This window comes from Cupressus sempervirens, chromosome 9, assembly GCF_028749045.1.
Source record: "Cupressus sempervirens isolate cs-2001-9-10 chromosome 9, ASM2874904v1, whole genome shotgun sequence".
Lineage (NCBI taxonomy): Eukaryota > Viridiplantae > Streptophyta > Pinopsida > Cupressales > Cupressaceae > Cupressus > Cupressus sempervirens.
In genome coordinates, this window is record NC_143126.1 from 86231173 (window position 1) to 86255344 (window position 24172).

The window sequence follows — 24172 nt, forward strand, 5'->3', positions numbered from 1 at the left end:
AGCTAGCATATGTCAAATAACATCATAATGATCAAGAGATGAATAAATGTCACTATCACTCACCTTTAGTTGATAAGTCACATGATACCTTTGTAACCCTTGACTCCTATGCAAGATTGATGTCTCACTAATTGCATCATGATAGGAAATTGAATCAGAACTATCCACCACAAGATCACTCATACATGTGCTATTATCCTCACAAAACTTTGTATCTAAGATACAACTACTGTGTACCTCAAAGAATTGCTCCAAAGAAATAGAAGCCCTCACAATATCAGTCTCCCCACATGTCTTAGCTTCCACCTCAATAGTAAGATCTTGTAAACATCGATCCTAGGACTCATCCACAACCTCCTTAGGGTCATCACCCAATATCTAACAAGGGGCATCATACCTAATGCAACTCATAGCATCATCCAATAAATCATCAAAGGTGTCCATACTATCTACATCACCATTACCTAATAGAGTCTCAACTACTGTCACTTGACTCTGTAGACATGACACTATTCTAGGCTATAAATAAATAATGCTAGAGTATGAACCCACATCTACTGACTCTGTTGTAACATGCAAATCACTGGCATCATAGCTGGGTGACTCCATACATGCATCAGTCTCACTTGTGGAAGCCACTGCCTCCTGCACTAGAGAAACACTATGAAAAATCCCATACAAATATCCAATAATAATTCCCTCCTAAAAAGAGCCTGAAGTATCAGTAGTAACAACTGCAACAACTATCTCTGCACAAATTGCAACAAATCTTGGAGCCTCAATGTACTGAAGCTTAGTGCCACTATCCACCAAGGGTACTGACACATCTACTAATCTCTATAAACTGGGTCCACAATCAACATGATAGATAGGACTAGAAACTATTGTACTAAATACAAGTACATCTACATCATAGACACCTATCAGGGAAAACTCAAGTTTCCTTCCCTGCAATCTCAATATGGGCCTTCTAAAGGCAGAAACTATATGCTTTGTTGTACTCTCAACTATCTCTAGATTTGACAAGCTCTCTGCCAACCTTTGTTGATGAAGCTTTATTTTTTAACACTCCCCTGCAAAGCATTCATTTTCGTGCTAAATTCCTCAATACTTCACTAGCTTCTAGAACTACTAGTCCTCCTATGTTTGTCCATAGGGGAAAAAAACTAGAGTGCTGGTCACTCCAAATGGAGCAAAAAAACTAAAAATAAAATAACTTTCCTACCCCACAGGATGGCAGGAAACTAGGCTCTAAACATAGTGCTTCACTTTATTTCTCACAAAGAGATACTCTTCCACCTCCAAACAAATACAACTTCAAACCATTCAAATTAAACCTTTTGCAAAAATATATTTGATGAAATCTTTGGTTAGAATCTTTGATAAACAATTTCCAAAAGACCATATAGGCTGGCAGAATACACAACCCTGATACCACTGTAAGATTCCACCCCTTAATCTGTTTGAAGAAATCAATTTCTAACTCTTGAAATTTTAACAAATAGTTGGTGTGCAATATTAATACTAAAGATGTTAATACTATTGCAGTATTCTTTCTAAGGTTATTAACCAAATTTACCTTAAGAAATGGCTACCCATGCATCTTACTCATCTATGAAGATTTCATAATACACATGCAACTTGATTATAGAAATTGGTGAGATGTATACACACCTAGTTGCACCACACAAGAGTCTATTGTGATTGGGAGTCAGGCATACTAGCTGTTACCACATTGTGTTCCCTGCTAAGTTGGTTGCTAATTGTTCTTATCTTGGTTCCCAATGCTGCACATCAACACTATTTGACTTGTAACCTGAATATGTTCTGATACCACTAGATATATTGCAATTACATCTATACAGATCTGATATGATAAATATTACGTGACTTACTTGCCACAATGGAGCCTCCAACATACACAATAGTCCCAAACAATAATGTAGGTTTGGAACTTATAATTAGTGTTATCAATCCTTCTAAATCAAATAATTACACTTGCATAAACAGGCTCCTCTTGCTAGTAATCACAGTTTTGAAAGATAATCAATTCCTCCCAAGAAGTCATGCCTAGAAATAAACAACAATAGTGTCCATATTAGATGTAACCAGTTTCAATTTCTTCAGTCATCAACAAACTTCCTAGTCACAACATGTACGATAGGTAAGTCTAGGAAGCAGTAAATTGTAAACAACTAGAAACAATCTTAACTACAATGTTAATTCCCAGCCATAATAAAAATAGTAAGGAGAGACAAACAATTTTTAGAATTAAATCACTATACCTCAGCAATGATTTAGTGTTCTTCTTAGCTTCAAACCTCTCCAAGAGGATATCAAACCAACCAGTGTTGAATACAGTCAAAGTTTGGATGGATGCAACAATAAACTCATTCCTTCCAATTACATGCCAACATCCTCACTAACTTCACAACAGGCTGCTAACAGATATAGAACATTAACCTCAATGTCGAATATGTTGAAGACTTATCCTTGCCAACTTCCTACCTGGATCTGATTGGCAAATTCAATGAGTTTTTGGGGCTACATCCAACTTCTCCACTATCTCAAGGGGTTTCATCCTTAAGATAACCAATCACATTTAAGCAACCATTTGTATTTGATCAATATCATATTTTCACAGTAACAATCCCAATGCAAATGCTTTCCTTTATGACTTTGAAATGAGGAGAGTTATGAACAACTTAGCAATGTGGGATAAAAGACTATTTCATCTTTTAGTCACTTAAATTACTTTTTTCATAAAGTGACTTTAAATCATAAAGTAACTTTATATTTGTACTTTATTATAATAAAGTGACTTTATTATTATAAGTTACTTTATAATTTTATAATAACATTAAAATATTTAAATAAATCACTTAAGTCACTTGAACTTTAATATCTCTTGAAATACTTGTCTGATTTCCATGTCATCTGAAATAGGAGTCTCTCCTCATAATTCCCCATGTGACCAAATACACTTTCTAAAAATAGAAAGGGTCCATCTCTATTACTCCTGACTTGCGATACATAGTAAGTATGGCAAATGAAGTCCAAATGATATCGAACAAAGGCCAAATCTATAAATCCTTGAAATTATGATGCTAGCAACAAATGGGGATATTACTTTGGTTGGTGAAACTCTCGAGAGAATCTTATTTTGCAATTATATTAAAATGTGTTATTGATTTTGAATAATATATTGGGCAGCTTTTAGAGTGTGGGTTTTTCTCCCAAATGGGTTTTTTCGTATAAATCATTGTGTTTCGATATACATGTTTTTGTTAAGTTTCTATAACTATTAGAAATATACGAGACATATTTTACATTACCCAAGCTCCTCAAGATTATTGTAGGATGTCACTTCACTACTTAACTTCCTTACAAGTTGTATCAAAGCCTGGTCACCTTTTGTTTTAATTGTGGGTTGTTGGATTTTTTGAACTAGTCCACATTGAGTAGGAGCTTGTGTAGAAGATACTTAGTGATCTTGTTGTAGGAATCCTTAGATGACTAGTTCACCAATGTGAATAAAGGTGGAGAAGTTTTCTTTATAAAAAAATTGAAATGTGAAAGCTGAAGATGGATGATGTGCTAATACATAAAATTTGTGGGATGTTGTTGATGAGATACCATTGACATATATAGCTCTATTTGAGGCTACAAAATATATTATTATGGATGGTAAAGACAAGAGTCTAATAAAATTATTCCTTATGGAGTTTGTTTAATCAATGTTCATGAAAATTCCTTTACATAGAAGGTAAATAAAATTTTAATATCATGCTCTTTATAGAACTTGTTGATTTTTAAAAATAAATCTCACCATTATTGGAAATCCCAAAACACTTAATCTTTATCTATACTAATTTGAGTTTCAACCAAGGTCTTAAACTTCTTAAATAAAAGTGATGATTGTTAAGAATGATGATTGCTGAGGAATAGAATGTGAAAATATTTTCCTTTGTTTAAAGGTTATGACTATTTGTTGAAGAGACATATTTTGAGGAAGAAAATGCATATCACAAAAGATAAATATAAATATATATGAGATTGGAAATGAACGTGTTTAGGGGATTTGTTTATGAGACAATCAAGCTTTAGTTGCTAGATATATGAAAAATCATGAATAGAGATATTGTTCAGATTTGAAAAGATGATTAAGAAGAGCATATTGAGAAACTTACCCTTGTTAAAGTAAAAATGTGTTATGAATTGGCGATGCCTTCCTTGAAAGGTTGTGTTGTTTTATATGAACATCTCATTTGAAGATGATACATATTTACATTTGAGAGGTATGATTGAAAATGTTATTCTATGATTAGAGCTTGTCATATGATATAATAGTCAACCATGATGTTCATTTTTATAATATAATCTTCCATAGGATTTACTATCCATAATTGATGTTGTTAGAATCTTGGTTAATGCTTTGATCTTAATCATCTTTATATCCCACAATTGGATAATGTTGACCATAAATTATTACCTTTTAATAAACTAGATCACCCTTCCTTGTGCTTGAATTTCTATTTGTTTCCCTCATTATCCTACATATTTACTCACGTTGGCTAATTATACTTATGTCATATTCCTACACCAAGATTTGTGTTGCAAAGGGTAAACCTAATTAAATAAATCACACATGTATTTAGAGATAATCTTTATTATGGACTAGTAGTGATCTTATTATAATATGGTCTTTTACCGTGTCATTAGTTTTTGGAATTAATATCAAGCTATTAATTAAACCTAGGTTTTGTACATATTTCATCTAAGTGAATGATAGTCCATGGATAATTGGACCCTAGAAAGGATCACATATCCACTTTCATGATTTTATAAATAGATGGTTTAAAATTGAAAGAGTCAAATTGTGAAGTCTTTTATCCTAACATAGGTAATGCAATCAATGATGAGGCCCTAAGACTTAGGTTTGACCCCCAAGACGTCTATAACAATTAAAGTAAAAATAAATTTCACACTTTCTTAGTGATAGATCCATTCTCCACCTGTAGTGTCTCTTGTGTTTGTCGTCTGTACCTTGTTATATTTTGATCTAAGAGATACTTGTTACTCATGTTATTTTTACATTTGAGATGACCTGATGGTTAGATGTTATACTTTGATTTCCAGTATCATAGATGTTAGATTACTATGTTGTTCAGTTGATTATATTTGCATGATGATGCCTTTTTGAGATGACAATATGTTTTAGGATGATATATGGTTATCCTATATTTGGACATATCCTTTGATTAAATTTATATGTTGGACTCAATGCTATGGTTATTTACTTCATTCTTTCTTTGTTATGCTTTATGCAAATGTAATAACCCCAACAGGTTATAACTTCTTCAAACACCAAAAATCTTTATACTTCAGTGGTTTGACATTTCATCAAACACTTTGCAAGCAAGCTCTAATACCATTGTAATGACCCTGCTCAAATCCGACCTTAAAATACTGATTGAAGGCTCAAAGAATTTTGTCAAACACTTTGCATACAAGGGGTCATATGACTGATATAACTTTTCAAATTGCTGCAATAACTCTTGTTTCGATTTGCATCAAAGAGAATGCTTACAAAAGACTCCAGATTGTCTAAACAATGACCTAACATGAATTTGCAACTAATTTTTGCAATATTCAATACAAATATGTGACTTAAACTACTTGCAATATGCAACTATAACAATTAGTAACTATGACAAATACTTTGGATGCAACCTAGGATGGCATTAATGCACTTACAACCAAGTGGCATTAATATAAACACTTAGTATGCAAAATTATAACATTATTTATGCCAAAAAGAGAACTTACAGCCAATTGACATTTTGTCAAACAATTGGCATGCAAACTAATAAGCTGATCAAAAAACTCTAGGTTTGCAATATAGATAGTCTAAAAATTACAATGCTTTTTCAATTGCAAAATCCTAGCCTTCCTTTGATACCAATAATGCCAAATGGCAAACAAAGACAAGTACAATATGAAAATAGTGAAGTGCTAAAGCTATATTTTGTACTTAGCTGAAAACCCACATTTCTCAGAAAATATGCCAAATGAGAAGTGAAGAACTTGATTGTAGATGGCTGTAATAATTTTCTACCATGCTGCCCCTTCTGCTTTTCTTTTTTAGATTTGCTTTTTCCACTTGCTTTTTTCGGATTTTATTTTTTCATTTTTGCTTTTTCGAACTGCTTTTTCAGATTACTTTTTTTGGAGTTTCTTTTTCGGACTACTTTTTTCGCCTACTTTTTTCAGGTCTGCTTTTTCAGCCTGCTTTTTTTGGACTGCTTTTTTGGCCTACTTTTTTCAGTTCTTCTTTAAAATGGCTTCCTATAATTTTGAACCTGCTAGAAATGACCTCCAATAATTTTGGCCCTGCTAAAAATGCCTCTTGAAATGCTGAAAAATGGCCTTACGCCCAATGATGCCCTAGCTGAAGTGACTGAAGTATCACCTCCAAATGTGCAACCCTTTAGAAGATATTTCACTTCCTTAGTTATGCAAATTTGAGGGAGTTTTCGTTCCCAAAGATCAACTGACTATCTGAAACCACTTGGCTCCACAATAGACTATGTGACTAAATCACAATTTGATGTCAAGAGAGAAATAAACAACTGGATGATTAGAATGAAGCCTGAGGTGCCTATTTATTCTTTTTCTCCACTTTCTCTAGAAACTTCTAGAACATTATTTTATTTTATCTATTAAGTGACTTTATTAAAAATATTTTATAATTCAAGTCACTTTATTAAATTAATTAAATATAAAGTTACATTTTAATATTTATTTATTTGATAACTTTATAAATAATTAACTTAATACCACTTATTTGTTTAATTAAAATAATTAATTAGTCATCCTCATAAAATATTGATTATTTTGGACAACCTAATTAATTAAATTAAAATCAAATTACCTCCAAAATGGGGACATGACAATCCGCCCTTCCTGAAATTGCTTGTCCCCAAGCAATGGCTGAACAATAAACCAATCAATCCGCTTGGATCTCAAATGTCGTCATGAACTATACTACTGTCAATTAACACAAGCTCCTGTAATACCCTCTGCAATATAACCAAGAGGAATCCATAATCAAACTGACAATTACAACTCAACCAAACTCCAAAATCACAACTGCCACAGTCAGAAACCTATGAGACACAAACTCTTAGAAATCAAAACCCAAGTAAAGTGGACAAATCAAACTGCCAACACAGTAAATACCATCAACGAATCCCACTGGCCTATATGAAATGTACAATCCAACTCTGCAACAATGGTGAATGCTCCTGAATGAAACTGTACCAAGTATGGAGAATCCACACACTGTACAACTCCTATAGTCAACACAACTCTGCAGATCACCGACCACTGTCTCATAACCATAACTCCCATGCACTGCTGATGTTGAAAAGACATCACAAGATAAACAACAAGAAATGGAACCCAAACCAAATTTGCCTGCCATCAACTCCTCAACACAAGGATCAAATGCTAACTGATGTACATACCCTGCAATATAATGTTGATAAAAAGAACCAACCTCAGTCAACAGCTCACCATGAACAAGTAGTACAACCCACTGTGACTGATCACGAGCTAAGTCAGGAGATTTCATAGCCAAAGGAGTAGAATCAATAACAACAACCGCTGAAGCATCACTCCCAAAATCCTTCTCTAAGTCATGTATTATCAAGCTGTCAACAACAGAACCTATCGCCATGTCATGCCCATCACAACTCTCATCCCGAGGCGTCAAACCATCCCATAACTGATGACAAGCACTAGGAACCAAAGTACATCTCTATATCATCATCTCATCAACATGGTCATCAAAAGTAAATTGATGAGCATACCTCATAGTGTAATGTCGATAGAATGTGCCAATCTTAGTCAGTGGCTTAGACTACAATCCAGATGTAACTAACTACAATCGATCACTAACCAAGTTGGAACTAACTACTACCTCTGAAGACATCATAAACGGAGTAGTATTACTAGCAGGAACCATGCCAACTGCCGGCTCAAAAATATCACACATGATCTTTGATACAACATCTCTAGTCTCTGTGCCATCAGTACTAGAGGCCACCACTATGTCAGGCATACCACAACAATCTGATGCAACACCCAACTCAACTGAACTTGACTTTAGTGGGAATGAACCCGATATGTCAATGTTAGTATCAAGGATGGATGCATCCCCATCTCCACTGTCTTTGACAATCTCGACCATGGACATCCTCAGATCACCAGACACCACAGCTTGTGACTGTATAGAATTAGGTAAAGATTATAGTCGCTCTAACTCCATGGTCACCTTAGCCAAATGAAACTGTGACTCCTTGAAAGCCAACTGTGTACTCTCAAGAATCTCAGAAGTCACCTCGAGCTACTAAGTAAGCTCACTCACCTCATCTTCCTTGGCCAATAAAGCATCGCATGCTGTACTTCCCCACTCCATAAGATAATTTTTGTCAGCTACCAACTGCATATAATTCTGTCTCAAAATCCGAATAGCCTCCCATAAAAAGTGAATCTCTGTCAACGAAAGATAACTGCCTCCCTGCTCATCACTAGTAGAACCCCATCCATAAACTGCTAACAACTGACGAGCAGCATCAAAATGCTGACAAGTGATAGCAATGTCTCATTCACTAACTCTCAACTAACTAGACACATGATGGCATTGGCTAGATTGTCTCCTACAAACCTCTTCTGATGCACTGTCTAAAGGAGTATCCTCAAAGTTACTGGTCTCTAGAGTATTACCATCCATATCCTGCGAATCAACTCCAAAGCTCATATCAACATACTCAGTATAAAAAAATGTAGCACTACTGTCCAACTCCTCTGTACCAAAAGAAACTACCAAGGAAACTAAGTCTTCAAAATTTCCCACTGCATCCTCTTGGATGTCATCAATGCCAATATGATCCTAGGACTCATTTGTACACACTGCCAAATATGAAAGATCATCAACACATTCCAACAAGAATGGTCAACTGGATATATGAACAAAGCCCAACATTGGTGTATAAAAACTAATACCAACATCGGACAAGCTACTGGCACAAGAAAAGACAACACCGTGCAATCTGCTAATCAAATCCATGATAGCACCCAAACAATCACTGCTACCAAAAAGTGTTAAAGATCTCTAGTCAACTGAATCGCAAATGCCAATGAAACAATCTCGAGTCCATATCTATAAAGTAGAATCAGCTGATAACTCAAGCAAACTCCTCACCTGAGTAATATGATCAATACCAACTAACTCCACATACCTGTCTGACATTGTCCCTGTATCCTGGATGTGAATGCAAGATGAACTCACAACATTATCAATGACCACATATGATCTGCCTGCTACAAAAAGCTAAGTATCAGGAGCCGACAAGGTTAAGAAGATGGTCACAATCTGATAGAAGATGTAAATAACTCAACTTCATCATTCCCATTCCTTCCCTAATTGCCTGTAAGTCAACAAAAGAAGAACCTGTTGTGACTCCTTTCTATCTCTCCTACAGTTGAATCATCCAAATATGATTCTCAATCAATTCATGCATCCTATCATGATGAGATAAAGCTGTGACAATATCCTTGTCCCTTGTCTTCAGCTGGCTTGCCAAACCAAGTGAAGAGCTACTAGCCTCAAACATGATAGTATCCCCAACTGATGTAACTTCATCCAGCCCAATTGTATTGTAATCACTATCTGTGTCAATCATGCAATTTGGTGTGCTTGTGATATCACCTTCTGATGCAACTAGCTCAACTTGCACAAAATCTATAACCCCTTCTACCTGTGAAGATGATGCAAATAAACCATTACTTGAAGATGTGCTAATGTCTCCCTGTATCGAATTTGCATATCTGTTAAACTCCTCATACAAGTTTTTGCTTGTCATAGGGAAGGTACGATCCTTAGGCCTATCAATCAAGCTCTTTAACCATGTACATGCCATAGGTGAAAAATTCCTCTCTTTTATTCAAACATACCATAAGTCTTTTGCCAAAAGTTTAGAAATTTCCTCCTCCTCCTCAAACAGGATTGTGAACATGATGGAAGGCATTGATGCCAATACCCTGCTGGGATGAAACTCATCCATAATATTCCAAAATGTATTAAACATCCTGTGAATGTCACCAATACAACCTATTGCCAACATAATATTTTCAAATCTACACCTTGCAAATACTTCAAGTAATCTTGCCCTCTGTGTGAAATAAGGGTCCCGGATGTTGTCCAACTTTTCGAAGCTTTTTAGCATGGCATGAAGTATCTCTCTCATAATTTGATCATCATAAGAATCAAGGCCAGCTATTATCCTCATGATTTCACTAATGCAAGAGAGAGTTGTAAGTCTTATTACCTCATCATGATGTCTCAATAATCAGGGCTTAACCAACGAACCAAATGTTGGAGATAAAGTTGTTTGCATAGCATTGGGTCTTGACTGATCAAACTTGCCTAAATAAGTTTCCAACTCCTCCAAAGTTCTTAGAAGGTCCTCTGTTTGCTGAAATGGACAATCTAATTTCTTCTTTACATTGTGCATTCTTTCTTCCAAATCCTTGTCTCTTGTTAAAGCCATACTGATAATTGAATTCAATCTGAAATAACCCAATCAGGCTGGCAGGAAATCGCTCTGATACCACCTTAATAACCCCAACAGGTTATAACTTCTTCAAACACCAAAAATCTTTATACTTCAGTGGTTTGACATTTCATCAAACACTTTGCAAGCAAGCTCTGATACCACTATAATGACCCTGCTCAAATCCGACCTTAAAATGTTGATTGAAGGCTCGAAGAATTTTGTCAAACACTTTGCATACAAGGGGTCATATGATTGATATAACTTTTCAGATTGCTGCAATAACTCTTGTTTCGATTTGCATCAAAGAGAATGCTTACAAAAGACTCCAAAATGTCTAAACAATGACCTAACATGAATGTGCAACTAATTTTGGCAATATTCAATACAAATATGTGACCTAAACTATTTTCAATATGCAGCTATAGCAATTAGTAATTATGACAAATACTTTGGATGCAACCTAGGATGGCATTAATGCACTTACAACCAAGTGGCATTAATATAAACACTTAGTATGCAAAATTATAACATTATTTATGCCAAAAAGAGAACTTACAGCCAATTGACATTTTGTCAAACAATTGGCATGCAAACTAATAAGCTGATCAACAAACTCTAGGTTTGCAATATAGATAGTCTAAAAATTACAATGCTTTTTCAATTGCAAAATCCTAGCCTTCCTTTGATACCAATAATGCCAAATGGCAAACAAAGACAAGTACAATATGAAAATAGTGAAGTGCTGAAGCTATATTTTGTACTCAGCTGAAAACCTACATTTCTCATAAAATATGCCAAATGAGAAGTGAAAAACCTGATTGTAGATTGCTGTAATAATTTTCTACCATGCTGCCCCTTCTGCTTTTCTTTTTTCCAATCTGCTTTTTCCACTTGCTTTTTTCGGATTTGCTTTTTTTATTTTTTATTTTTCGAACAGCTTTTTTCAAAGCTGCTTTTTCAGACTACTTTTTTCGCCTGCTTTTTTCGGGTCTGCTTTTTCGGCCTGCTTTTTTTGGACTTCTTTTTTCGGTTCTTCTTTAAAATGGCTTCCTATAATTTCGGACCTACTAGAAATGACCTCCAATAATTTTGGCCCTGCTAAAAATGCCTCCTAAAATGCTTAAATGCTGGAAAATGTCCTTAGGCCCAATGATGCCCTAGCTGAAGTGACTGAAGTATCACCTCCAAATGTGCAACCCTTCAGAAGATATTTCACTTCCTCAGTTATGCAAATCCGAGGGAGTTTTCGTTCCCAAAGATCAACTGACTATCTGAAACCACTTGGCTCCACAATAGACTATGCGATTGAATCACAATTTGATGTCAAGAGAGAAATAAACAACTGGATGATTAGAATGAAGCCTGGGGTGCCTATTTATTCTTTTTCTCCAATTTCTCCAAAAACTTCTAGAACATTATTTTATTTTATCTATTAAGTGACTTTATAAAAAATATTTTATAATTCAAGTCACTTTATTAAATTAATTAAATATAAAGTTACCTTTTAATATTTATTTATTTGATAACTTTATAAATAATTAACTTAATACCACTTATTTATTTAATTAAAATAATTAATTAGTCATCCTCATAAAATATTCATTTTTTTGGACAACCTAATTAATTAAATTAATTAAATCAAATTACCTCCAAAATGGGGACATGACAACGAAAGTGAGTGTTGTAAATGAATTATTTCAGTGTGATTAAATAAATGGTTAAATTAGGTTATTTAATGCATTTATTGCTTCAGCTATGTTATTATATGCAATCACACTTGATCATGTATTTTAGTGTGTAGGAAATTATATCCCTGGTAGTGGCACATGGAGATAGTGATTTAGTTGTTCATATCTAGCTAATGTCGTCCTTGTATGGTCGACATATCCTATTTAATTGTTTAAATTAAACCCTCCAGTGATTTAATAAATTCAGACTCATTTGCATTATGTGATTAGACCTGTGAGTGTGTCTGTGAATTTAGAGGTTAGCATTTATCATGAAAGTTGTTAAGAAATTCTATAATTTTGGTTTAAGGAATTTTTGGGCTTCATTATAATTAATTTTGATTCCCAAAAACTTTGTTGTAGATGAATTCCAATTACTTGGAATAGCCTATTTTCATTTGGGTTGATTCAAGGTTTAACTAGGTTACCTGATTATTTACCCTAATCCATTATTCATTCAAAAAGTGAATAAGTAGATCCAAAGAGGAGTTTTATTCCCCACTTCTCACTTTTGGAAAATAGAATTTGAGAGAAAAATTTCCAAATCCTCTTTTGTAAGATTGTGTTTCTATTTTTTGTAGGAGCTATGGGCATGGGATCATCCTGATATCGGTCTCATTGGATCCAGCTTAGGGAGACCTTGGTTTGCCATTATTTTTGGCAACTTCTGCGAGATATTTATTTTACCGTGCAGATTGTTGTTTTTGCCCTTTTTGCTGTCAAGTAAGGCTCTCCCATTTTTATGTTATAGCTCTATTTGTGTTTCCATTTCTAGTAGATGTATGTTAGGAGGTTAAGAACTAGTGTTCCCCTCCATTTCCGATTGCTAGCTCTACCCGATTGGTTGGTATGAGCATTTTCCCAATTTTTAGGATGAGGGTTTGGGATTTTGCATTGTTATGCTGGTTGTTTTTGCATATAGTGTTCGAACCCAATTTTTATTAGATTTTTGTTGCTTATTAATCTTTGGGGTGAATGGGTTTTATTTTTGTTGATTTTTGTCAACAATAGATTTTTGGAGTTTTTATCTCAATTTGTGTGTCGCCCAGTTTTCTCAAGTTTTCTTGGCATGATGTTGGTCATAGACTTGGATTATCTATAGGATTTCCATCCAATTACTATTGCACTTTACTATTGCATTGGGATGCCAGTGACATCCATACTTCTAAGCTTGTATTTGGTTGAGTGTTATTTTGTTTGTGTTCTCGTTTAGCCCTTGTTTTATGATCTTCATGTTGTTGGTGTGCCATACATGAGCACATGTGCATGCATTTGTCGAGTGCTAGCGAGGCCCAAAATATCAGTTGTATTCGTTGGAGTTATGTTCATTGGAGTTGGGTTAGAAATGTGCATGCCTATGGGCACTCATCATGTGATGAGCATGGGTATGTAGGGTAGCATGGAGGGGCTTCTCTTGCAACTTTGGTGATTATTTCCCAGAGGTTTGGTGTGAAAAAGTTCTAAAAAAGTGATAACTAAATAAATTACTGGGTAATAAATTTAAGATAATAAAATATTATGTGAGCACCTAGAGTTCACTTGAGGACACTTAATTGTGAGCACTTGGAGCTACTCCAGGGATACAGTGCGTGCATCTCCTTGGGGAGTTGATACTACACCATACTAGTTTGGGCTACTCAATGTCAAGTTGCTTACCCTTCAATGAGCCCCTACATAGTTGAACCATAGAGTGTCTGACTAGGACCTGTTCCACTTGCATTGTCTCATGATCTTGGTTTTAGTTTTGTTTATTGTCTGGCATGAGTGTTAACCATGGACATTTTTTTTATGTGTATTTTTGGTTGGATCATTATCTCCATTAGCACGACGGGAGTAGACCTACATGTTTCATGTGGTTGGGAGGCATAGCTACCTATACCACTGTTGGGGACTGGTGTATAGAGACAATCTATTTATAGTTGCGACCAATGCTTGATGTTTCACTTGGTTTATTCGACTTTTCAAAGTATGTTCCTTCGTGATTTATGCTTTAATTGGAATGCTTGGATATAAAGTTTAGATGATATTAGTTTTATTGATGCATTCCTTATTATGAAGTTAGCATATGGTTAGATGATGTGATTCACTATTAGTTGGAGTATCTATTGCTTTATTGGACCAACATGTTAGATCTACTTATTCTTATGATGTTATTACATTGTAGTAGTAACACCCTCATAAGATAGCTCCAACTATCTAGTTGGTAGTTTGGGATGTTATGTGTGGGGGATGGCTAAGACCTTCGAGGTCTCATGATGCTATTATAATTGGGAGGAACCACAAAAGAGTTTAATTATTTATGTACACTGTGATGTTGATTTCCACATATTTTTCATTCACTACTATGGTTTAGATGGTTATTTGTATTCCGTCATGCCATTCTTGTGTTCGAGTGTCCAAGCCTCGATTTGTGGATCCAGTACTCCTCGGTGTGCAGATTCTAACTCTATTTCTCTCTGTTTGTTCATTGTGATGTTTCCTTGCATACTTGGGTAACAATGCTTCAACAATGGGCAATAGTGGTGAAGTATTGCATGCCTTAAAGAGATCTATCATACAATACTCTAAAGTATCGCACACCTTAAGAAGTTCTATTGTACGATACTAAAAGAGTATCACACGACCATAGTCAACTCTATTGTATGGACCTTGAAAGTATCGCATGGCCTTGTGAGAAATGTCATATGATACTGGACAAGTATCACATGGTTGTTTGAAGGTATCACCTAGTCACTATGAGGAATATCGCACGACTATAGTGTGAAGTATCACATGGGTCTATGAGAAAACCTGCTCGGGTGACCAGGGGACACTTTTTCATTTGAGCAAAACTTTTTGAGAGTTGATTTGGATACCCTCTATGGAGTTCTTGAACACTAGTGTTTGACCTTTTGAATCTGGGCTATTTTAGCTTCAAATGCATTCTTGACCTCCATAGCTTGGTCGTTTTGGTCAATACTGGTGCTTGGAGATCGTTGGTGTTGGATGTTTGTTTAGTCTTCCATTGGGACCCTTGCGATCCTTGTATGTTGATTGTCGTGCGCATCCATACTTATTTTTAAAAAAATATATCTACTTTTATTTATCCTTGTTCCAAGGATCTCTGAGTGAGGCATTACACCACCACTCTCTACAAATTTAGATGAAATTACATTAAAATTCATCCAAATAAGATATTGATAAAGGCTATATTTATGATCACACATATCTAATTTTTAATGGATCTTATGTCACACATCTAGTTGTGTAGACATATGTGCGGTTACAAGTATTGTGGTTTGGTGAAGAAACAAGAAAGTGAAACTCAAGTATTCAATTATATTTGTTTGTTACCTCAACATAACAATAAACTTTGAATCTAAATATATTTTTTGTTCTCTCGATTTCTAGTTGCATAATATAACAAGTAGAACTGCACTTGACGATTATAATTAATGTAATATATGTATAATCTCACATTTTTTCTCATTCTAGAGATTTCTTAACATAGAATCATAATTTCTCACTTTGAAATTATCACCTAATCCATCTAATTAACCTAAGATTGACCCAATTCAATTTTTAAAGCACATAAAAATGATCACATAATTAATTTTTAAATTCAAATTCAATATTTACTAGGCCAGCGGATACGGGGCAACATATATGCACCCCTCCCAAGTGTTAAATAGTGGAAGTCTTTTATACTTCCACTAAATAATGGTGCATATATATTGCCGCGTAGATAACGCCATTTACTAGTCGTATGCATTAACTTAAAATTGTACATTAATTAGACATATTGTTATAATTGTACATTTGTTAGACATATTGTTATGTCATGATAGTTAACAACATCCAATGCACGCATAATTCAAGCTGAGATCACACATCAATTGTCATTAATCTAATCCACAAAGAGACTTGATCTATCAATACACACTTAATTCACTGATCGAGTCAATAAATATCTTTAGACCTTGACTGATGTAGATTCGAATACGGTGAACACAAATCACTTTTCACTTTCAAATACATATATTTTCACTTCCATCTTATGCAATGCATATTAATTCCACCTATAGCTTAAGTTCACACCAAGTACAGAACTTGACATCAACCTTCATCATTTTAGATTTTGATCGATTCATCAAACTAACTACATTAATATTAGAAGCTAGCAAACCGATGATCTCATTTAATTGTTCTCTTCATTACAATAAGCTATTCCTAATTATCTAGGATGGTTAGTGCTTGCCTTATGTAGAAATTAATTTCATTTTCTTATACTCTCTTTTTCAAAATCACCGAGTTATGATCTCACTTTGGCAAATTTCACAATACTCTCCACAGTCATATCGTAGACTGACAATATTTACAGAACATATGTGTACTTCAGCTCAAGAATAAGGTGGCCCATTACTTTACATTCATACCACCTAGATAAGAACCGAACGAAGGAAAGGGAAAAATACAAATTCTCAAGATGCCTTTATTGAAATCTGAGTCCTGCAACATGGGCAGTCACAATGGGAATTCAACCATGGAATCAAACAGTGAGAATGGAATTGATGAGTACAAGGCAGATGAATAAGCACATTATCCATCTGGAAGGGCTCCAAGCACACCGGGCATTCACCTTGCAATGAATTGCTTGCATTCAAGCTCTTCCATCTGTATTTCCCACTCTTCTTGTTTGCACAAGTGAAAGCTTCTTTGTGGAGCAAATCAATGGAAGCTTTGTTTAAACTCAGTGAAGAGTTCTTTTTTTGGAGAACATTATGTGTGGCAGAATCTGATTCAGATCTCCTTGTCCCTGTGACTGATCCAAACCAGCCTCTAATGGTAGATGACATTACTTTTTTTTGACAGTTGCTGCCTCTTGGATCTGAGTCACAACTATGTTTTGAAGAGCTCCTGTACCAGAAACTACCACGCCTGCTAGATATCAAAATTTATCAATTCAGCTCCCTTTTATTATTATCAATATACGCATCACATCTGCTAAACCGTTATTCATTTTCATGAGAGACGGGTTCTTGTTATCTACTACACATGACACATGGGTCAATGTATTTGACTCAAAAAACTACACATTTGAAATTATGATTGCAATATTACAACTTGATTTACTGTGGAAAATATCTCTACTTATCAATTGATGAACTTAAGAAGCTTCATAATGAATGGTTCGTAACACCACACTTGCTAAAAAAATTTACAAATACAATAATAAGTAAAATAAGTTTAATCATAAAAGAGTACAAGCTATAGTTAAACTCATTTGAACTAAAATAGTACTGAAATAAATGACTTCATAACATCACCTAATTATAATGTATACTAAATATTACCACTTAAAACATAGCATAGAAACTTTAGACTATTACATAATGTCTCAATCACATCTTGAACTTAAGGCTCAAATTATTGAGATGGCTCAAAAATTGAAAAAGTGAACTTGGCCCACATCAACTATGCCGTTTGTTCTGAAAATGGGCCAATTTGGAGCTTGGTGAACTGTTCTTTCTGTAATTATGTATCTGAGTACCTTTGAGCTGTTTTATGTTGGTGTAATGGGTATACCATTGCTTTGAGTGGACGCAAGCCCGTGCGACAGTGACAGAGATTGGGCTCACCTTTTTTTTTGTGGTTCTAAATGATTTCCACACCTTGACAATCAGGTCAATGGAGATGAAATGCTGGTGTTAGTCATTCTAACATTTACACGTTGAAAAATATACTTGATGGGTAAGTATTGCAAATATATTTATTAGGATAGAGGATTTAAGTACATTATTTCTGATATACTTTTTTTGAGGTGTTTGAAAAGACTTTTAAAAGAGCGGGTTATTAATTATATATTAAATCTTTTTAATCAATGTATCAATATAATGTTATGTAATTTATTTCTTTTAAAATTCAAAGAATAAATTTCATTAAATTATGAGTATTCATAGTAAAATTAACTAAAAATCTTGAGGATTAAATCAAAATAAACCATCATAACTATTAGAACATGCTCAGCTACTAGATATTCTCCTCTACTATTCTTTGCAAATACTATCACATGTTCAACTACTAGATGCTCTCCTCACTATACTTACAAATGCTATCACATGCTCGATTACTAAATCCTGCCCCTGACTATTCTTACAAATACTATCATATGCTCAACTACTCAATCCTCTTGACTATTCTTCTTACAAATGCTATCATATGTTCAACTACTAGATCCTCCTCTACCCTTTTTACAAATTCTATCATAGATTCAATTACTTGATCTGCTCTACTACTCTTCTTACAAATGCTATCATATGGTCAATTAGTCCACCTTGTCTGCTACTAGTCTTGCAAATGCTATTATATATTCGACTACTCAATTCTCTCCTTTACTTTTCTTAATGATAATATCATATGTTCAGTGACTTGATCTTTTACTATTATTATTATGAGTACTATCTTGTGCTCAAACTAATTGATCTTCTTCTCTACTCTTCTAAATTATTACATCAGATTAATGTAGGCTTTGCTTAACCTTCTTTTTATGATAACATTGTATTCAGTCAAGCTCCTATATGGAGTACTGATACTGGTTGAAAACCGAAGAGTACTAAATCAATGATTGAGAGTGTTAAGCTTGACGATCAAATGCATTAAAAGTCAAAAAAAATCCTCTAATCCTCGAAAATACAGTGATTTTTTCTCAATTTTTTTTTTTTTGCTATTTTTGATTAAAGAACACAGATCATAAAGAACAAATACCAAAAATGTTAACGATGCATTTTGTCTTAAAGATAGCGCCACATCAGTTGCTCCTTTATATTCTCTTCGGTGAAGTCAAGCCCCTATATGGAGGATAGACACTGGCCAAAGACAGGAGAGTACTGATACACTAGTGGTTTAAGTTTAAGACTGATACGATTGGGGCAACAATTACAGCCTGACTGACAAATTCCGCTTATTAATAGTTATGATTCGCTGACCGAAAATTTGGGAGGTGATCATATGGGATAGAAACTTCAAGAGTCTGATTCCTGTAGTCCTGCAGATGTGTCGTAAATTGTAACGAAAACAAAAGGAAAAAAAGAACCAGCCTTGTACCTATTTCTTGATAAAGAAGTTGTCCTTAACCTTTCATCCAATCTCTCCCTTGCTTCACGTGCAGCATCGTGAAGTTTACAGTCACCACTTTGCTGCTGCTGCTCTGTTCTACCAGTCTGCAGCGCAGATCTTGTCTGCCATGCCCATCATCAAAATGTTAACTTCATTCCCACAGATGATAAATAAAAGAGAATCCCACTTCTAATTAAGTTCATCACATTCCTACAATTCATAATACTGTGATAGTTTTTAGCATTAATGATTCCGATCAGGATCATGAGAATGTAGGAGAACAAAAGAATTGAAAATCGATCACAGACCCAAAAAATTGCCAGATTCCACTTCTGATTAGTGCTGTATCTAAAACCAAACAGAAAAAGTGTAGCTATAGAGAATTCATCAACACCCACTGAAAAAAAAGCAAGTTTTAATATCTTTTTTGCATCTTTTTTAAAGTTTCTTAACTTTGCTCATGTATTCTTTCATAATCAAGTAAACTGAGAATTTGAATACCGTGGAGTGCTGCTGAGGCTGATGAATGTATTCAGATTGGTAGTGGCAAAAGGATGAACGCCTTGTTCTTCGATCACAGCCCCAACCCTGTAGATCCAATGACCCCCCTTGGTGAAATCTTCTCCTCCGTGCACACTCTACTCCTGGTAGCATTCCCGCCATCGAATCCCACTGCCTACACATCCAATCTCTTATGGTCAGATCAAAACATATTCATGGGGAAAAATTGAATCTTTAAGACTATAAACTTCAATAAACAGACATCAAACAGATATTTGTATGTCCACGCTCCAAAAAATAGTGTTTCTTAAAAATCTCTTACAATTTTTCTGATCATTTTTAGTATTGTTTCACTCTTTTATCTTACAGATAGAGCACACAATAAACCTGAAATTATCCAGAAAAAAAATGCTTGATAAAATCAAAGCTTAATCGTCTCTAGATCCTCTGACAACTCAGACTTCATACGTCCATCGCTGCTCCAACAAATAATGCTGTTTATAAAACTGTTACAGTCTTTCAGATCTTGTTTGCACTATTGGGTCACTTTTATCTTAGAACCAGATCACAGATATGTTTAAACACGACATTCCAAGCTAAAGATGATCCGACAACCACATTTGTGATACACCTAATTCTATTCAGAAAAAATTACTTGTTCAAATCTCAATGATATGAAAGATCAATTAGCCCTCCTCTCTTCTACAACTCAAACTTCACATGTCCATAGTTGTTCCAACAATCAATGCTCTTTAATAAATTGTTATCAGTTTTCAGACCTTGTTTTTAAATTGGGTCTATTTTGTCTTAGAGTCCTGTCACGGACAGGCTTAAACAAAATAGTTTAAACTAACAACTACACCTAAAAACACACTTGTCATTTGCCTGACTTCATTCAAAATAATTTGTTTGATCAAAGCTCGATGCAATGAAAGATGAATTATCTATCTCTTCTGACAAATTAAACTTTATATGCCCACAATTGCTCCAGCAAACAATGCTTCATACAAAACTGTTACAAACTTGCAGATCTTTCTTCACTGTTGGGTCACTCTTCTATCTTAGAGACAGATCGAAGAGAAGCTTAAAAAACTCATTAATCTAACAACCATACTTGTGATACACTTGATTTTACTCGGAACAATTTGTTTGTTCAAATCCCAATGAAATCAAGGACGAATTATTTCTCTCCTGTGACAACTCAAAACGTTTCGTGAGTGACCCACAGTAGATATCAATCATAAATCACAGTATACTGCAAAGAAATCAATCATAAATCATGTTATACTGCATACAATCTGTTGACCCAAGAAATAAAATACTTGAGCACAATATTATCTCTTAGTTTTCAATCCATGAGTTCCAGTCAAATCAAAAAAATCTTTCAACCCCTTTCAATTTTACACCAAAACGTTTCAAAATTGGTCTACCCAATTTATCTAGAAAGTGTTCTACAGTATTTCTACTTGTTTTAAAATGCATGCAAATGGAATTTTACAGAGCCATGATAATGATAAGACAATAGTCAGCATAAACATACCCCTTTCTCTGCACAGTAACTGGCCTGATTTCTTTGTATCAAGCTAAGATAATTAGAAGAAATACCAAGTGTGAACATACCTCTTTTTCTCTCAAATTCCTCCCAAATCTGAGGGATAAAATATAGAAGCAAGCACTCCATACCCAGACATGTAAAGGAGGAGGGGAAGCACAGTATCAAAAAAAATCTCTCGGCCACTCAATAATTTTATCGCCTCCATCCTAATCTTCTTTCCAAAATTTCCCGACCAAAATGGGTGCCCATGGGTCCCTGACGTTGGATTGAGGATGTACAAGTTCATTAAAATGGTCATAAATTTCTTTGATAAGGGAAAAAAAAAATCCTTCAATTACTGGTTTTTCACTATTGCTCTTCTTTTTCAAGCAATTGTTTGTTTTTTTGTTAGTGTTTATGTTTCTGATTTTAGGCACTGCCTTGCATATTCTCTATGACTTATAAGAGGTGATCTCGAATCCTTCTACCTTTATTATGAATAATGTACTACATTTACTATTAATAGAATTTTATTTATTTATACTTGTTGTTTTATAATAATTTCAATATATTTAAAAGTTTCAATTGTAAATATGTCAAGATCATAAATTTTGTATTGTTCATAACTTCATCTTTATCGCACTTATGGATCTTTAGATTATATTTCTTTTATTATAGTGTTAACTTTTTGAATCATACGTGTGTTAGTATGTTTCCCTACATTCCCCTCATCTTCCAAAAAATGCACATCTCTTAATCCCAAAGATATTTCTAGTTTTTATTAATATAAATTAAATGTATATCACTTCAAAGAAATAAAGTCATCATGTACACTAACTTTTACGGTTAACAAATTGGTTAATAATAAAATATTGGCAAACTCAAGAAAGTGTCAAGAATCTAATTATAAATGATGCTGAGAAGATTGAATTGGATTTTCTTTCTTGTCAATTTTAAGTAGCCAATGAATGATGATCACCTCTAATGAAAGATGTTTTATTGAACCAATGTTCTCTTAACTACATAGATCTCTTTAGGGGCTATATGATTTATCTATATTCTAGTCACATTTTTATGGGTTTTCCTTGGTTAGAGAGTTTTATCCTTTGTCATTACAAATTTTTAGAACATGTATTGATGCAAGAGCATCCAGGGTGTAAGGGCAATCTTGCATCACCCAAAAATATTTTATCTTCAACCTTTTCTATTTTAATAAGGACTAGTAGATAGGGTGGTTACTATTTATAGGAACTTGCTATTTTTAGTAAGTTTGTCATATGAGATCAAAATATTCTCATTTTCTATAGGAAGGTTCATTTTAGAGATATAAGCCTATCATAAAAATCTCATTGCTCCAGCTTAAGTATTAGAGAAGTTATTGAGGATTTTCGGTGAAAAAATTTGCAGAGAAATCTCCAGGCTCACCGTTGGAGGCTTTAGAGTGCCCGGATGAGGTCTGAAAACTCAATAGAAGGGCTAGCATGGTTCTAAGTCCGTAGATCAAGAGCTGACATTTCTGAAAAGTGGTTATAATAGCCAATTAGAGCAACAGTTCGTGAGTTATGGTCTTCAGAAGTTGGGCTGCCAAAATTTCTAAAATAATTTGTCAAAGATGTATATGGTTGACTCTATGTGTATTGTTACAGTTTGTCGGCTCTAGGCATTAAGTTTGAGCATCTAGAACCTTCTCGAGTGGCATAAACCTGCCTATTTAAGAAAAGGCCCAAACATTGTCTAGGACAGCTTTGGGTGATAGTTCACAACACTATCTTGCAAATTACTATAATGAAGGCACCCATTTGGGTTAGCATATTGTAATTGAGAATTTTGTAATTCCCCATTTGCGGTGATAATAATAAGTTCATATTTTGTTTCTCACACTTCTTGTTGTTTCTTTGTTTTTGGTTATGAGTTTATGGTATTAAGGGGGAGTTCCCTACATCATGTATCCTTATGCATTGACCTGCATTTGAAACTTAGTGGTGTCAAGAAGCCATTTTAGTGGTTTATTATGACAAAAAAAGAAAATTCTAACTCACATTTCCCACAAACAGGATGGGAAAGAAAACCAAACAAACAAATTGGACAGAAGGTGTTGTTTATAGTACATGTGATGCAAGTGTTTATGTAAAATTTGAACTTCCATGTGACAAACATGATGTCTAATGTTTTAATCTATGTAATCTACTAGTTGTACCTAAAGCTTGTTACTAGCACAACACAAATTTCTTGATTTGATGCATTTGGCACCCAAGATAATAGGTAATGTTAAAAAAAAATCCAAAAGATTCATCTCATGAAGAAGAAGAAAAAATTAAAAGGTTGTAACGGAAATTCTATGTAAGGGATATATCATATGTTCCCATAGGCAAGTCCAAGTTGTAGGAGTGACAATGGAGAGGAATGTTTAGAACATTTGGGAATAAAGTCTAATTTGAAGGTATGCAATAATGAAAATTACCATTTATAAAAAATTTCAACAATATAGTGTAAAAATTAATAAAAGAAAATTCATAAATTATCTAGATTCCAGTGTGGGATCTATATAGCTCTAATGACCGAGCTCCTAAAATCCAAGCCAAAACTAGGAAATTTCTATAACTCCACTAAATGTGTATCCCAAAGGTCCCTTCCACATTATTTAGGAGTGAGCATCATGAATATTATACACAAGAAAATAAATTAAGTAGTTA

At 34.3% G+C, this 24172-nt stretch overlaps 1 protein-coding gene across 4 annotated transcripts; it reads right to left on the minus strand.

Moving 5' to 3' along the window:
* Positions 1–16796: 16796 nt before the first annotated feature.
* LOC149537739 (putative E3 ubiquitin-protein ligase RHY1A) lies at positions 16797–21846 on the minus strand. 4 transcript variants are annotated; one of them, XM_089799117.1, is made up of 4 exons: positions 21566–21846; positions 19946–20116; positions 19433–19566; positions 16797–17266 (listed from the first exon to the last, which is right to left on the minus strand). In XM_089799117.1, the coding sequence occupies exons 2-4, from the start codon at positions 20105–20107 to the stop codon at positions 16810–16812; spliced, it is 753 nt and encodes a 250-aa protein (XP_089655243.1). In that variant the 5' UTR covers positions 20108–20116; positions 21566–21846; the 3' UTR covers positions 16797–16809. The 4 variants fall into 4 exon arrangements, with proteins under 4 accessions (XP_089655243.1, XP_089655240.1, XP_089655241.1 ...); XM_089799114.1 differs by having other exon boundaries at positions 21486–21846; XM_089799115.1 differs by having other exon boundaries at positions 19946–20120; positions 21566–21840.
* Positions 21847–24172: the final 2326 nt, after the last annotated feature.